At 39.8% G+C, this 14270-nt stretch overlaps 1 protein-coding gene across 1 annotated transcript in view; it reads left to right on the top strand.

Moving 5' to 3' along the window:
- Positions 1-14270, top strand: part of fid (class I SAM-dependent methyltransferase fire dancer) — a 102466-nt gene that overhangs the window by 64513 nt on the left and 23683 nt on the right. The window contains exon 3 of the mRNA XM_083143687.1: positions 1665-1768. Coding sequence (XP_082999813.1) covers positions 1665-1768 — 104 coding nt within the window. The remainder of the gene's footprint in view (positions 1-1664; positions 1769-14270) is intronic.

The raw sequence follows: 14270 nt of genomic DNA, 5'->3' as shown, positions 1-14270 counted from the left end.
TGATTTAACATGCTCATGCCAGATTTGTCCACCACCGTTTTTCTATTGGCGTTGTGTGTGTGTTGCCTAACTCAACGGGAATGATTGGATTTTAATAGCAAATTTTCAATGGCAAGTTCTGCCACCGCCGTAGAGTTAGGCAATACACATAACGCCTTGCAGGGAAGCGAGTATTTCAGGATCTAGGTCTCCCATTTTTATTGCAGTGACTGTACATTATGATCATTATCATTCTTTGCTGTTCCCATTCTGCACTAACCTCGACTGGAAAATTATCATTTCCACCTCGAAAATCGAACCCGGCCCTCCTGGTTTTTAGCCAGCCCCCGTACCGACTGGGGTCAATAATAATAATAATAATAATTGTTGCAAAAAACTATTTGCAAATATATATATGCACACACTGTGAAACGTTGACTGAGATGAGAAATGTTTTCGCTGTCATTCACTACCGTAAAAAAATGACCGTGGCAACTAGCTAAGTAAGTTAAACTAGAGTTGACGAGCTGTATCTTTGCGGATGAACCCTGCCCAACCACGGCTGCGCAGTAGCAAGGGGGAGGAGCTACCGGCTGCGCGTCATTATCCTTGCGTTCTGTCCTTGCTGTCGACCACCCAAAGGGCGATTAAGTGGTAAGTACATAAACGTATCTCTCTCTCACTCTGCGCGGAGTAGCCAAGGCATCCGCAAAGATATAGCTCGTCAACTCTAGTTAATGTAAGTTTATTAACTCAGTCCCTAAAATATATTTACGTGCACGCAACTGCAATTCATAATCATTATCTATGTTTATGCACGATAAAATAACGACATTTTTTATCAAAAAACCACATGCGTCCCTTTTTCGCAAATTATCAGACAGACTGTTAAATTTTAAAATTTTCTGTAACTTCTAAAGCCGTACCCTATCACTTGTTTACAGTGGCGGCGATTGGGTCCCAAAACCGGGGAGGGGCAAGGTGCCAAAACTGGGGCGCAAAGACAGTACATTTCTCTTCGTAGATAAGATTTAGCATAGTGCGGGGGTAAAAGTGGCGAAAACTAGGGGGTGGGGGGAGTAAGTGGCCCCTTCGCCTCCCCTAATTGTCGCCAGTGCTTGTTTGTAATGTGGACATATTCATGGCAGAATTATATAAATTTTCTGTTGAAACCATCATTATGCAATTTTGGAGCATCAATTGCAACATACTTAAATGTGTAGTGTTGGTTCCTTCAAAATGGAGGAATCTGCACAATTGATGTCTTTAGAAGCATCACTTGATGTCGCCTTGTATCCTCCAGCTAACTTAGTTTGATGCATCTAAGTGCATCATACGCATTTCATGCACGGAGTAGAAAAAAAAGTTTTTTCGTTATAATCCTTTTGATGGCTCGCTTTATGTGCTACTATCAGCATCACACTATTTCAATACAAATAAAACAAACATAACATTTTTAACTAGAAACGTTTCAGCTTTACATGAAAGCCTTGTAAGTGAAGCTGAAATGTTGCTACTTAAAAACTTATGTTTGATTTAGTTGTATTGAAACAAATGGTTATTTTTTCTCCCAACTAACACTTTTAGGTTTTGTGTACATATATGTGTTTGTGTATAAATATACACTTGTGTGTATGTATATATAGTTCAACTTGTTTTTTTTTTTCTTCTCTTCTTTTCTTCAGGATGTGGGAACGGCAAGTATCTGAACATCAATCCAGCCGCCTTCAAGATCGGCTCCGATCGTTGCAAGAAGCTAACGGAGGTCGCCAGGGAGAAGGAACACGAGGTGTGTATCAACTCACGCATGTGGAATGTTACTAACGCACTAATTTGGAATACAGTCCGAAACACAAACATTGTTCTTACCGTTCATTAGAAACTTTAGCACGAAAATCTTATTAAGTTCGAAATAGAGAGAAAATACATCTTCATAACTTGAAGGCAAATATAAGCTTAATACGTGTAACACGAACTTCCTTAATCTGCAACACATGTCTTAAGGATATGCAAATATCAAAATACAAATATGAAGCAATAAATATCCAGGATGTTGCCGTGCAATACGGTTGAAATGTTCTGTAAGCAAGAAATAATTCGTGCAAATAAAGCATGTTTATACAAACACACATCAGAAATTAATATGGATCTATTGTAAGAACTTTGGAAAACGCTGCAAGTGATTTTTTAGATAGCCTTATTGCAAGTGTACACATTCTCCAAATACCGGTAGCCTGTCTTCATTTCAGTTCACACCATTCTTTTCCAAGGAAACCACGAACGGACGTTTCTATTAGTCCTTTAATTTTTAGCAGATACTATGCATGAGAGAACCTTCAGATTTACTATTGTGACGTAACTGTTAACATAACCATACACTCTTTGTATGAATAGACACCTGCCGGAATTGAACTGAAACTCATTCGTTTTTAATTGATCCAGTATGAAGAAACATAAGTAATGCGTGTGCTGTAGGTCAGGCATGCGCAACCAGACGTAAAACAAATGTTTGTTTCTCTTCAAGAGACAGAGGTGGTTGTTATGACTCCATTATTCAAATTAAAGAAATGGAAAATATAACTGAAAGGAGGAACTTGCATTTCTCTCTAATTTACAATGATCGATTTGGTCTTTTCTGCCCTTTTAGCTAATCGCGAAGATGAGGATGAGTGATGATATGATGAAATTGATGAAGGGATACTCACAAAGAACATCCATGCCCAGACCGGGATTCGAACGTGGGATATTCTAATTGACAAGAAAATGTCCTGAAATCAGACGACGGTTTCCATTAATTTTCTTGAAATTTGATTTGCTGTTCGTTATGTAACTATACTTACATCATATGGATCCGCACTGAGTTTCGAATTTAATTTGTTACGAAACATAGACAAGAACATTATACGAAGGAAAACAAGCTATGCATTCCACAACATTTTGAAAGGCTATTTTGATTGTGTTATTTGTACCCAACTCTTTGTGTAGGGATGATGGAAGGGGGTGCCACTGCATCTAGATTATTCTTTCTAGTTCTTCTTATGAACAACTTACCACAGTGTTTAGTAATACAAGAATAAACTAGCTAAGATTAAATTTGAAAAGTTTGTGAGTAAAATTAAATTTCCATTTAGTATAGGAGAATGGATGATCTGTGATTATTATACACCCACAAACTATTTATCTAGCTATTTAGAATTAATTTCATAACAGATAAAGACCATTTATAGTGTCCTTATTTCATACATTGTGTGCCGTAATAGTCTAGTCAGTGGGGCGTCTCACTGCCATGCGAAAAAGCAATGTCCGATACCCGGGATGGCTGATTTAAGGTTGGAATTCTTTCCGGGCTTGTGCCTCCATAAAGCGGCGCTGGGGTCTCAAATAAATGGGTAGTTGGACAGCAAATGCGACAGATGTGGTGCTGATAGTATCATCTAAAAAAAATGGCCAAGATTGAGAATGTCCAACCTCCATATCTCCTCTATATACCTTCTTGCTTGCGACAAGATTAAATGAGGACGGGAAACTTTACCTACCTACACATTGTTTCCCCAAGTAAAAAAGATGAAAATAAAATTGAGAAGATCTTACATATAGCATTTTCATAATTTGAAATTAGAATATTTTTTGAGCTTAGGAGCTGTTCTTTAATTTGCAATTACATAAAAGAACATATAGAACGTGTAGACAAACTTTCACGGCGTGTAGAGGATATCGAGGAGAACAACTTATTTTGATGTTTCTATCTATGAGGCTTGTTTTAATAATATACGAACCCTGAAAAAACACATATTTTTGCCCTGTAGTTATGCAACCACACAGCACAGATTCTCAGCTGCCTCTGATGGTTTGATTTTACAATTTCGATAAGCAGCATGCATAAACCATCTATAAATATCAATTGGGCACCCCGTTGTATAATAAAGCACTTTTAGTTTAGCTACGTACAATTTTCAAGTTTAGAAATTAGAATTTATAAATTTTCTAATTTATAAAAGTCTCTGTCTCGTCTCGTCTTGGTACTATCCCTTCGCTTTATTACAAATGGAAAAATTACTTTTTATGTTATCACAAGATCTGTTTACAATTCACTATATTTTTCCAGGAATTCTCATTCTCCTTTTTTTCTATCTGAGCAATAAACGGGACTTGATTATTGTAGAGAAGCGCCGTTCGAAGCAGAGGATGGAGTTTTAGTTCCGGCGCCGATCGATGAGAAAGCAGCGCCACGGATGGGCCTCGTTGACGCGTGGGCCGAAGACTGCCGCTGACGTCACTGCTCTCCAGTGACGTCAGAAGAGGCACAGAAATCCTGCTAGTTTTAACAGATTCGGTGTCTCGTTGCATACATACTAAACCTCACCAGAGAATATTCCTCCATCGATGAAGCTGGAGAATCACCTGTATAACTTGTGGTGGAGAGAAACAGACACCTGTAAGCAGAAGTAATAGAGAGGAGGAGAGGAAAGGAGAGAGTGAGAAACGGTGTTGGAGAGAGAAAGAAACAGAATGAGAGTGAGAGATGTGAAGAAAAAGCATATCTAGAAACATTGCGAGCTTTTGCTTCGGGAAGGGGCCGAACCAGTACGTCGACTATGTTAAAAATGTTCATTGTTAATAACAGAAATAAGGTTTAGTTTGTTACATTCCAAAATAATAACAAAAATAAACCGAAAAAAATAATATACAGTACAGAACCAGGTTAGTATTTCCACATCCTACATTTACTTCATTGGCGGAGTTCTGGAGGGGCCAGGGGGGCCTGGCCCCCCCAACGTAAAGAAAGATTAAAAAAATAACGCATGATTAAGTTCAGTTACTACATTTTTTGTTACGAAGCCATACCTCAATACCGCAATAGCGGGTCTTAGACGATTTGATTGATGTGTACAGTTTGAAGAAAGAAAAACGTAAAATGACTTTGTGTTGAGTCAACAGTTACTGCTGAGGCATCAAAAGAACTTTTCAATTGATGTTTTCTAAAATTTCTGAAGCTTACTATTGTACAGTAACTTTTTAAAGTAATACGAGTATTGTATCAATAAAAAATAACGAAATGCAAAATGCAATAATCGTACTGTTTTGCTTCTTTTAAAACTGACAACCAATATACTAATTAATATTTCTTTAACATTTTCAAATCTAAAAGGCCTAAAACCCAGTGTTTTTACAGTGTTTTTTTTTATTTATTTATTTTTAATTTCCGGGGGAAGGCCTCCGTACTCCTTATAAACTAGGGGATATTCAATAACCCTCAGGTACACACAAAATCGAATGAAACGCCCCCCCTTACGGTTATGCAACCCGGAATTTTATATCATCTAGTTTCGCCAGGAAGAGCAGCTCGCGAGAAGCGTAGTGTTTCCAACTCTTGAATAGCTACAGATTCACGCGAATGGGTGGAGATCTTGCTTTCCTCTTGATTTGATTTCAAAGGACAACAAGTTTATTTTGAGAATGTCTCTTGTAATAATATCAAGTGTTATTAACTTTTCTGCTTGAGTTTTTTATTATTCTTTTACCACTTCCGAACGAATATGTGAAGATTTTTTTTTTTCATTTTGCAATAACGCTTTCGGCATTTTTCCTTCAGTTATTCCTTTTGTTTTTAAATTTTTGGCGACATCTGATTTGGAAAAAGTTCCACGAAGTTTGTTTTAAATGTAAATGCATCTGGACATACAGTGTAGAGTGGGATTCGAACAACAAATATGAGCTTCCGTCGCGAATCGAACCAGCGCTCCTTTGATTATGTTTTCTTTCCACGTTTATTAAAATTTGCTTCCTTCAGCCTACTTCCGATTGTCGTATATTTCAATTCGTATTAGTTCTTTTCCCGTTTTTTTTTCATTTGCATTGTTCGAGCCGTGATAACTTTCTCTGTTAATCTGGTTATTCGAATACTTTTATACTTTTTTTTTCCTTTTCTCGATTTTCCCTTCGCACTCATTACAGATTTCGGTATCGTGCTTTTCCATATTTTCAGTAATTTAATTCTCTTGTGTATAATTCCTTTGACTATTTAATTTGCCCTTAGTTCGAATCAAGAAAATATCTTAGGAAATGTTTCCCGTGTAAATCTTATTGTATGGTGGTGTAAAATTGATGCCAGCTTTTTCGTGGGATAAGGGTTTTGAAAGTGCAAGGGTCTCATTTATTAACCATGATGGGAAGGGGGGGGGGCTGAGGGGTGCCAGAAACCTTCCAGACGGAATATGCCTGAAACTAAAAGTATAGATCGACCAGAAGGGAGAAAATCCTTGGGACGAAAAGTCCCCGCGCAGATTTCCCTTCTTCCCTTCAGCTCGGACCATAAGGAAGCATGGTCCACTCTCCCCCGCCCCTCCTCGCGGGAGTACGGTGAACAGGAATCGTGGGTCTGCGCAGGTTGTTTTGCTTGTGGTTCCACTCTTCCATCAGCAGGTGGGGTGCTGAGAAGGCTAGGCTATCTGCGAGCGAGGGGGAGGGGGTGAAGAGCAACACTGCCACAGCGAGTCGCTGTAAATGATTTCATCGTCTGTGCTGGGTGAAACCGGTTCTTGGTGCTCCTATACTTTTCCGATACATTTCTGCCAGCCTTTTTAGCGAAGCGAGGTCATATGTTCCAGAATCGAACTCTGGTCAGGCATGAATGTATCACTGAGTTTGTCCCGTCACAATTTTATAAATTGATATTCCATCCGTATTATCGCGATTAACTCAAGAGGCAGAAGAGTGATGTAAAATAACCGAAATAGAAATTGATCCATTTGTGCCTGGTGCTAGTGCAACGATGAAGTTAACTCTTTATAAATGATGAAATAGGTAGCCCTTGCGCTCAAATACACTTATACCTTGGCAAAAAAACAAACAAAAAAAAAACTACTACTCTTACTACATTTGGAATACAGCCAAGAGCGATGTAAGGCAATGCAATTACATTGTGAATGTTTCACATCTTGTAATCTTTCTTTTTCTCGTAGCGGGGGCGGGGGTTCATTCATTACAAATATCTAGGAAAGGATTTAGCAGCAATCCGTGATATACTTAAATATCATAACATGCTGCGTAGCCAGGGTTCTTGGGTCCTAGCCTTTTCGTTGTTTCTTCAATCTTCATCAATTTCCCTGAAGCATCATTCATCCTCTGTCGCCATTGGCTATATGTAAAACTTGACATAAAATGAGTAAATTTCGAAAAGAAAACACAAGGATCTACTTTTCTCATAGCTCGCCAAACATGCACATTTCCGTATTTTATACTTTCAGCGCTATCATTATTCTTGGCAGGCAATGGAATTGAAGCAACTCTCACAATTAACGTAAACTACATGTCACTCAGGCATGACAATTCTCGCGGGCAAAGTGGATTTTTTTTGGCACATGGTAGCGCAATAACTATCTTCTGGCCTCCTAGATTTAAATACTTACTTTTTATTCCAGTTGAGTGATTGACTCACAATTTCGCCATTGAAGGTTTGGGTTGTATTTGGGTTATACGTATTGTGTTTTTGGTGCGGTTGGAAAAAGCAATCCCAAAGGTTTGCACTGAACAGAAAATTGTGTGCTTTCCCTCTCTCTCTCTCTTCTATTTAGGTAAACTGTTGTTAGAAACATATTTTCCGAAGAATATCCACATTGAAAATAATATTCCACAATTGTTTTGATAGGGCATTTCTATTGCTCTGAACGAATTATCTCCGTAAGAGGACTAGGGCCTCCCCGATGGCGCAGTCGTAGAGTCGTTACCTTTTAATCAAGGGGTCCCGGGTTCGATACCTGGTGGAGGAACATAGTGGTTCGGAACCCACTATAAACTGTAGGTCCAGTCCCAATTAGCCTTTCTGTGCACAAAGTGGACTTAAAAAACAACAATTCAATTCAATTGAATCATCTTATCAATATTTTTAAATCTGCATGCACCTGCTTAATTAAATAGATTATACATTTATATTCATTGCGGGAAGAAATGTGAGAGAAAACATTGCATTTTTTTCAGGGAATGCATGAGTCAATAATAATGTATATTTTACTGTATACACTCTTTTATATTGCATTGATTCATTAGTATCCTTATTTCCTAAAGCAAGCGTGAGTTTCTTTGCACACACCACGCAGGCCCTGCTTGACGTAAACATCAGATGCAGTAACTTCGCGGTTGCCTTTTGCCACCACGCTTTGGCTTTAATTCGAGCCCCGGTAGGTGCTTCGTTCGAGATCCTGCAGCAGTTTTACTCGTATCTATGCCTTGAGCATGTCACTTGCAACGGAACCAATAAAATGAAACTTTCTGCACCGGAATGGGCGTGAAACTCTACATGCACCAATGATAAGTTGTTTTCAAGAGGCACGTGCAAAGTGCAGCATGTTCCTTCGGTCCGAATGTTCCTTTACGATATCATTTCATCATGCCTTACACTTCGGAATTTACAAGAGAGAATATAGTCCGCATTTTTTTGTGCGGCGGATCTCCTGCACTTCAGATTGCTACGACTCTTGGTGTGGGCGATTCATGCGTCAGGCTTTGGATTCGGTGTTACGAGGAAGAAGGGGACCAAGGAATGAAGTGAAGACCCAACAAAGGCCGGCCGAGGAAGACAACCAGGGATGAAGATGCAGGCATCATTGAGATGAGCGAGGGCAATCCCTTCATGGCTGCAAGGAAGATTCGCCAAGAGTTGAAACTGGAGTGACATGCTGCAACAGTTCGGCACCGTCGAGCGGCAAAGAAAGAAGCAATGATGCATTTGCATCAAGAAACACGGATCAGTTTTGCTTTACAATATTTACCAGCTCCTCAAGAATTTTGGCAGAACGTAATTTTGAGCGACGAGAAAGTATTTTCGTCTGACGAAAATGGTCAGGTTTATGTTTGGAGGCGCGACAACACTCGCTACGACCCCGAGAACATTTCTACCCATGCTAGGAGTGGCAGGATATCCGTGGCGGTGTGGGGATGGATCAGTTCGTCTGGAGTAGATGGATTGGTGGAAGTGTCCTCGAGAATGAATTCGCAGGAATACGTCGCAGTTCTGGAAAACCACATGCTTAAAGCGTGAGAGAGAGACACCTTGAAGATGAGATTCCGCACGTGAGTTTCGATCAAGACAACAGTAGCGTTCATACATCGAAAGCGAACACCACCTGGTTTAATCAGCACTCAGGAATTTCAAGAGTAGATTGGCCAGCGAAGTCTCCCAATCGAAAACATTTGGGCGTTGATGGTGAGATAGTGGGAACCTAGACAGCTGAGAACAATGGAAGCTGTACTGGCTCACGTCTTTGATGTTTGGGAGAGTTTAAGGAGATGACCAAACATCTGCTCGTGGAATCCTTGCCTCGTCGACTAGATGCAGTGCTTGAATCCAACGGCGGGTGGACACAGTATTGAAACCCCGCACGGTTTAACCGATGTTCTTTGTTACATCACAGAACAAAACTAATTACACACATCTCCATATGCAACTTATGTTTCCAAATCTTTCTTATTGATACCTTGGTGCTCATGGTTACTTTTTCACACACTTGCACCATTATATTATATTCTATAATATTAATATTCACATTATTGACAGATTTGATTCACATGAAATTCAAATGCGCAGCACACATGCACCCATTCCTAACACTTAACTGTTAGTTACATTACACCTATCACGTTGTCACAGTTCTAGATCAGTGGTGCCCAGGGGGAGGCGCAGACTGTGATGGAAATTTGACTGAGTAAACAGGGCACAAATTGAATTACGTTATCAATTAGCCATTGCTGTTATACAAATAGTAATTTGTAGATTGTCAGGGGAATTGTTACGGATAATAAGTAATATTGGTGGGGGGCGATATCCAACTCTTATATATTAGGCCTTAGATTGATAGGGAAATTATGGTGGGCGATTAATGAAGTTAGTGGTATTTTCAGGTTGCGGGATTGATAATTATTTTGGGGGGCAGGGAATCCCAACTCTTGTGTATTACTATTACGTCTTAGATTGCTTTTTTGGAGGGAGCAATATCAACAGGAAGTCTAAAATTGGCATGGGAGTTTTGTTGGGAAGATTGAGTATTAAATTTGAGGTCGAGGGGAGGGGAATGAAGTTTTGATAAAGTGTTATGTCTTAGATTGCGAAGGGATTTCTGACGATTTAGAAATTGACAAAGGTCCGGGCGGGACTCGAACCCGGCACATTCGGTGTCTGGATCGTTAGTCCATCACTAACCTCGCTTGGCCGCAGAGCCGGTTCTCTTTGGTGGCCAAGCGCGTTAAATGGTCCACTTCCGATACCACGAAATTTCCGGGTTCGAGCCACGGCTTCAGTATTGGTATCATGGTGTCAATTTAATCTAATCGTCACTCATCCTCATTAGCCGAAAGTGGCAGAAGAGCGACTTAACATAACAAAAGGTACAAAAACAACTTTAACACTCTAGTAATTTCTGATCAATAGATGCGTATTAGCTTTGATTGTTGATTCTTTAATGATAAGCTTACGATTATTATTGTTAATATGAATTGCCATCCATCAACAGAATGACGGACCAATCGATCATTTAATTCATGTCGTTTTTTTGGTATTTGTTGTCCCTTCGGATCAGCTTCGAAACCTAAGGAAATGATTAGATGTCTGTCTGAAGTTAGTGACAATGGTTCTTTAATTTCCCGTCGCTCTTTCAGCCGGCGCGGGAACCACCTTTATGGCAGTGATCATCTGTTGCCGCGTTTACCTACGAAGGAACTCGTGGCCAAACAACGAATTAGGCCTACCTCTTGGGCAAGAAGCGGCAACTTTACAAAGCCCTTCTCCCCGAAGCAGCCAGCAGGGAAACAGGATTTTGTCAAAATAACCCTTCTGCTCTGTGAATGAAAACCGGTTCAAACAGCGTTTCGACTTAATTGGACATTATCCATTGTTTTTCTTTTTGATTGACTATATATTCTATCTATATATTTCGAGACATATCAAGATATCACCTCTTCTCTCATCTTCAGACGAACAATGTTTGCTATGTCTGTAGTGTGATTGGAACTATGACAGTCCGTGATTTTTTCCAAATCCGGTCCGCTAAGCAACCAGTCTTAGATGCCCATTCGAAATCGAGAGCTATAGAGCAAAATAAGTTTGAAGTGAAGAGTCTTATTGAATGAAACATAGCTCGACTCACCCTCATATTTGATTTTTTTTTTAGATAACTTGCGTTCACTTCGTATAGAAGGCACCACGAGACTGAAAATTCACACTATTTGGCATGGCAAATAGACCTTATTCCAGCTTCGCTGAAAGTTCGATGTATATAATAGTTGTCAGTCATTAAGTTCAACGCCCTCTGCGCGTGTGTTGTGATGGGTTATCGTGTTCCAATTTTGATTTAATTCCATTTCATGCTCAGAAAGGCTACCCGAAGTGGGACCTACAGTTGAAAGTTGGATCTGAACCACTAGGCAGTTGTGTCTCCACCAGGAATCGAACCTGGGACTCCGTGATTATAGGGGGTTAACGCGTTCATGGCTTTACAGTTTCGTGAATTCAAGGAAGCCAAGGTGAGAAAAATGTGAAGAAATATCTTCTACACGGAACTAACTATGTGTGTGTATGTATGTAAAACTTTGTAGCACATCCATTTTCCTACCTTCATTTTATCATCATTACGTTGAAATTTGCACCAGTGATTTTTCACTACGTTCTAGGTCACGTCACTTTGAGTCGTAAAGTATTGTCTGTAATTCAGTTTTAGTATAGTTTGTAGCCTCTTACCCAAGAATTTTTAAGGTGGGAGAAAGGAGGTGGGGCTCAACTTCTGGAAAAAAATAGTGCGAGTTCAATTGAGAATACGAAAATGGAGCGGAATGATTATATTGCTACAATATCTTCATGAAAGTAAAGCGTAAAATTAAACATGACTATCAGCATAACCGAAAGCATATAATGAGATGATTTATTAGTGTTACCAGGCTAAAGGTGTGGAGTGCGGCATGTTGCCTCTTTCATTACAGAATTCCACATGTAAAAATTGTGGTCCCGGGTTCGATACCCGGTGGAGGGGGCACATAGTGGTTCGGATTCCACTTTAAACTGTAGGTCCAGTCCCGATTAGCCTTACTGTGCACAAAGTGGACTTAAAACACCAACTCAAACCAAAAACCAAATGTAAAAATTGATCAAATCTTATGGCGAGTAACCATTATAGGCTTAGACCAAATTCTGGCGTTTATATTTCAATTCACTTCCTCAACAAATCCTTTCTCGATTGAAAAGATTTTATGCGGAGCGTCATTCAGTTGTTTGTGAGTGTTCTTTTTGCAGAAGCAACAGCAGCTCGCTCGCACCCACAGTGCCCCGCCCACTCGACGAGACGCGTTGTCTGTGCAGTGCAGAACAGTGACAGTGTTGCCTCTCTATTCGATCTTTGTATTCTCTTTTGCCTGCCACTACACACACATTTCAGACAATTCTTCCCATACAACAAATGGAAAAGCAATCAGGCAACTATTACATGGCTCTTTTCTAGATTTTGTATTAACACTTTCCACGGTCAAGATATGTTAAGTTGGTTCTGTTTCGTATTCCCACAATTTGGCTTCGTGCAGTATGGGTTTATATTGCAAGCTTAAAAAAAGAAAGTAGGCAACTATTTTAACATTTTAATTTTCATCCGTTTCATGATTGTATGCACTAATAATAATTGGCCGCCGCTTTGCCCGAGCGTGGTAAGCCGTCGGCTTTTGATCTCGCTGCCGAAATTCCCGGGTTCGAGTCCCGGCCTGGGTATGATTGTTTATGAGTGTTCCTTCATGAATTTTATCATACACTAATCCTCATCGTTGCGATTAGCCAAAAGTAAAGTAAAAAAAATAAAGATATTAGTAATAATAATAATATAAATCTAGCCCCCCATGGTTCCTTTATGACTGTCCTTTTATCAATTTCATCGAGTCATCATTCATCCTCATTGTTGCGATTAGCCAATAAATGGTAGAGAAGCTGCGAAAAATAAGATGTAAAATAATAACAGAATTTTCTCCGCAGAAGGAAAAATAAATACTCGAGAAAACATGCAATACAGGAAAAGAGTGTCCTGTAATGTGAGTCTGTAAACCAAATGTAACTCACGAATGAAGAAGTTTACGTTAAGGTTTCGTCTTCTACGAAGCAATACAGGCTTGGATGGCGCAGTGGTAGCGTCATCGCCTTGTAATCAAGGGGTTCCGGTGGAGGCACAAAGTGGTTCGGATCCCACTTTAAACTGTAGGTCCAGTTCCGATTAGTCATACTGTGCATTGTGGACTTAAAAACACCAAATCAACAACCAACCAACCAATACAGGGTTGGAAACACTACGGTTATAGGTTTGGAAACACTGCTCCTCTCGGGAACTACTCTACCAGGCGAAACTAGATGATATAAAATTCCGGGTTGCATAACCGTAAGGGGGGGCGTTTCATTCGATTTTGAGTGTACATCATATGCTTCTCCCAGAGTCTGCCCCCCCCCAAAAGCAAAAGCTCAAACTCCGCCCATGATTTATTTCAAACAATACACAGCTGCACAGTTTTCAAAATCCCAAAAATTAGAAGAGTTCTTCATAACAACATAAATTTTATGACTAAAATATTTCTATAACTCTTGTGTTTAAATGCTAGTAAGAAATTAGAATAGCTATACATTTCAGTACATAAACATGATAATTATTATTATCATTGTTAATATTTCGACCATTCAACTTTTATCAATGTCCTGACCTCTATAAAAAATTCTGGCTGCGCTCACGAGTATGAGAGAGATGGGGAAGCGAAAGAAACGGAGAGAGAAAATTGAGAGAATAGGAGAGGGTAAAGAGAGAGCAATATAAAAAGGGAGAAATAGAGTAAGCAGGAAAACACAAAGAAAGAAAGACAGATAGAAGCAAATATGAGAGGAACAGGATGAAAGTGAGGACGGAAGAATCAGGTAAGGGGCACAGCGAGATAAAACAAAAGAATGAAGCAATGATGGAAGGAGAGACAGATATGGAGCAGCAAAGGCCAGAGAAAGAGAACGGGAGAGATAGAAGTAGGAAGTTAGATAAGCAGATAGAAAGATATAGCAAAGAAAGTCAGAGATGGAGAAAGGAAGAAAATACGCAGAAAGAAAGATGTGGACAAAGTTGTGTAAGTCCACTTTATGCTCAGAGAGCTAATCGGGAGTGAACCGCTATGCACCGGAGATTGAACCCTGGACCCCTTGATAACACTACGTCATCGAGGAGGCCAGACGAGTAATAGGGAAGCAGCAGGAAGACCGTAGAGGAAGAAGACCCCTTAACGATAAAGTGAATGAA

The sequence above is a fragment of the Lepisma saccharinum genome, chromosome 1 (assembly GCF_977018435.1).
Source record: "Lepisma saccharinum chromosome 1, izLepSacc3.1, whole genome shotgun sequence".
Taxonomy (NCBI): domain Eukaryota; kingdom Metazoa; phylum Arthropoda; class Insecta; order Zygentoma; family Lepismatidae; genus Lepisma; species Lepisma saccharinum.
The sequence above is the reverse complement of the archived record's forward strand: the minus strand, read 5'-3'. Positions and strand labels throughout refer to the sequence as shown.